General features: G+C 38.1%; 1 protein-coding gene across 1 annotated transcript; it reads right to left on the minus strand.

Moving 5' to 3' along the window:
* Positions 1-493: 493 nt before the first annotated feature.
* LOC145267144 (uncharacterized) lies at positions 494-1141 on the minus strand. The gene has a single exon (XM_080123189.1). It carries the CDS (start codon positions 1139-1141, stop codon positions 494-496), a length of 648 nt encoding a protein of 215 aa, XP_079979315.1.
* Between the last annotated feature and the right edge of the window lie 1941 nt (positions 1142-3082).

Genomic DNA, 3082 nt, shown 5'->3' on the forward strand with positions numbered 1-3082 from the left:
ATTATATATATATATATATATATATATATATATATATATATGAAGAGCATAATGTGGTGTCCCACAATTGAATAAAAACGGATGATATGGGAAAAATGTTATGCGATGTGTGGACAAATACTAGAACAAAAAATAAATAAATAAATAAAACGGTAAAGAAAACGGATTTGATATTCCCGAAGCGCTTTTCAACCGACTCTCTTCAGGGGAATCGTCGGTAAATTGGTCAATTACTCAAAACCATGAATTGGTAAATAAAATATTGTAATTGTAAAGTGGTCGGAAAAAAAATTAGTTCACGGATGACCAAGAGTCATTTAATAACTGCAGTGAATGTTTTAACTGCCTTTGTCTGCAGAGAGAGGACGTCCAGAATTGATGACAATAGCCTCTAGTATGTCGAGGTAGAAACGATGTCGTGCTCTATGTAAAATGGAAATACTGTTATCAGAGTAGAGATTGCGACACGTTATCTTGTCCAACAAGTGGTCACCTATAGCAGATTCTTGCGCCTGTGAACTTCTAGGATACGGATACAGCCTGGAACATGCTGAGCCACTCTGACCGATAATCGCTGTATCGTCTTGCCAACATAGTCAGCGTCGCACTGACATTGGTAAAGGTAAATAACCGAACGTTGTTCATTGGAAGGCAAGGCGTCCTTAAGAAAGGAAGGGAAAGCAGGACAAGTGGAATAAATAATGCGCAAATTAGCAGCATTAAAACAGTGTGTTACTGAAGACGATATTTTGTCTGCTAAAGGTTGGATGGAAGAGCCTAACCACGGAAGCTTGAGATAAATGTGGCAACGAGGAGGACCATATACCTTAGCTCTATTAAAGTTGTCAACCTTACTTCGGATGGTATATGAGACTAGTTGCTCGGGGTATCCATTGGGGAGGAAATTTTCTTTAATTTTGTGAAGCTCGGACGTCAATCGAGAACTATAACAGATCATCAAAGCTCGATGCGTGAGAGTTCTGAAGGGGTCTTTCTTTCTGCGCTTGGGGGCAAAAGAATCCCAACTTAGATACAGTCCCGTAAATGTCGGCTCCCTTAATATACTGGTAAGAAAAACAGAAGGTGTGCGCTCCACGAGTACGTCGAGGAATGGCAGCATATTGTCCCTTTCTTCCTCCATTGTGAATTGCAAAGATGGAGTCAAGGTGGAGCTTATTTAAATGTTGGAAAAAAGAACACACAGCCTCACGTGACCGAAAGGAAGCGAAAGTGTCGTCGACGTACCGTACATAACACAAGGTTTCGGCACGTTATTAAAAAGCAGACGTTCATAAAAACAAACGAAAATTTTTGCAATACTAGGACCTAAAGGACTGACCATTGGGACGCCGTCGATCTGTCTGTACATCATATTATCAAAGCTAAAGGCAACCGACTTAGTAGCCATCTCCATTAGTTCGATAAAAACGTTTTCTAGAAATCTTGGGGTCTCTATAGGACCACGACACAGAAAGTCGGCGCAAATACCTATAGTTTTGGTCCAGGGGGGCATTTGTGTATAAACTGGATATATCGAAAGAAACGAAGAATTTAGTGTCAAATTGCGTATGGAAGAAGCAAACTGAAAAGAGTCAGGAATGCAATGAATTGAATAAAACTTCACAACAGGGTCCAGGATTTCTACAAGCCATTTGGCTAATCCGTGCTGGAAAGAACAAACCATGGACAAGATAGGTCTAAGAGGCGAATTAGGTTTGTGGATCTTAGGTAATCCATACATCCTGGGCCTTTGGGAACCGACAGGACGTATTAAGGAATAAACCTCTTTAGAGAAAAAGTTATTTTTATATAATTGTAGTAACTTTTTCTGGAACTTAATTTCAGTCCTTAAAGAGTGATCTGCCGACAAGTCACCCAATGATTGAAATTTGCTTGTGTCTTCCAAAATGGTGGCCATTTTGGAAGAATAATCGTCACGGTTTAGAATATCGACACCTGAACCTTTATCAGGTTTGGTAATGTAGATGTCGGATCTTGCCTTGAGAAGTTTCGCGGCTTGAAAATTGTTCTTTTGCCAAAACGATTCATCAGAGCGTACCGTGGAATTCACAAAAGAATGGGCATATTCGTCAAGACGGACTTGAAGTTGGCCTATAGACTCAATGGAGGAAGGACAAAGGGATCTCAACTCGGAAAACATTAATTCAAATTCTGCAAAAATTCCAATCTTCTCAGTACCTGACGGAGGGATGCAAAAATCAATACCTCTAGATAATATGACTTTATCTATGTCAGATAAAATGTAATCTGAAAGATATAAAGATGTGTTGATCTGAATTTGTACGGATACCAAATTTTCTTTTAATCAACGTACTTAAATATTTATCATTCTAAGACCTAGCATTAGTTTGAAAAGTACGGTCCTGTATTAATAACAGTTTTGAGAAACGCAATTTCTCTAAGAAAGACAAGGTATTCCAGACGAAAACCCAAAGAAAATGATACTGAGTCTTTATAGAAGACAAGGTCTCAGAATGACGTCGAACTTCATTTAACAAGAAGGCCCTCTCTATACCGTGGGGTGTTCGTTCGCACATGACCCCCATAGAATGGAAATATGTCACAAAGTTTAACAAGGTTTTTTTTTAATATAGATCCACAGAATATTGTGATATGTTTTTCAGTATGAACAGGTATGGTATAATAAATTATGGGGTGTATCTATTTTATTTTTACTTTCATCATATTTTGCTTTGGTTTTAATAGCTCCAAATTCGAAGCTATCTCTTTACAACCCTTCCTTTTCATAACCTATCATACTTTCATAAATCAGAGTCCATTTTCTGTAGGCTGTTTTTGAACCCAGTCAACGACGCGTACTTTTGCTAGTGTATATATATATATATATATATATATGTATATAATTATTATATATAATTTAATGGGTTAGTTCTTTCGTTTCGCCAGAATTCTTGTAAACTTGTATCACAAAAGCAGTTTTCCAGCAATTTGGAGAGCAAGATTGGTTAAGGCGTTTGATTTTAAATTCGGAGAGCACTGGAGCAACTTCAACGCAGCATATTCATAATAGCGCAACCAGGATGAGGTCGGGTCTACATTC

The sequence above is a fragment of the Euprymna scolopes genome, chromosome 42, assembly GCF_053919585.1.
Source record: "Euprymna scolopes isolate OS-2025 chromosome 42, ASM5391958v1, whole genome shotgun sequence".
NCBI classification, from domain to species: domain Eukaryota; kingdom Metazoa; phylum Mollusca; class Cephalopoda; order Sepiida; family Sepiolidae; genus Euprymna; species Euprymna scolopes.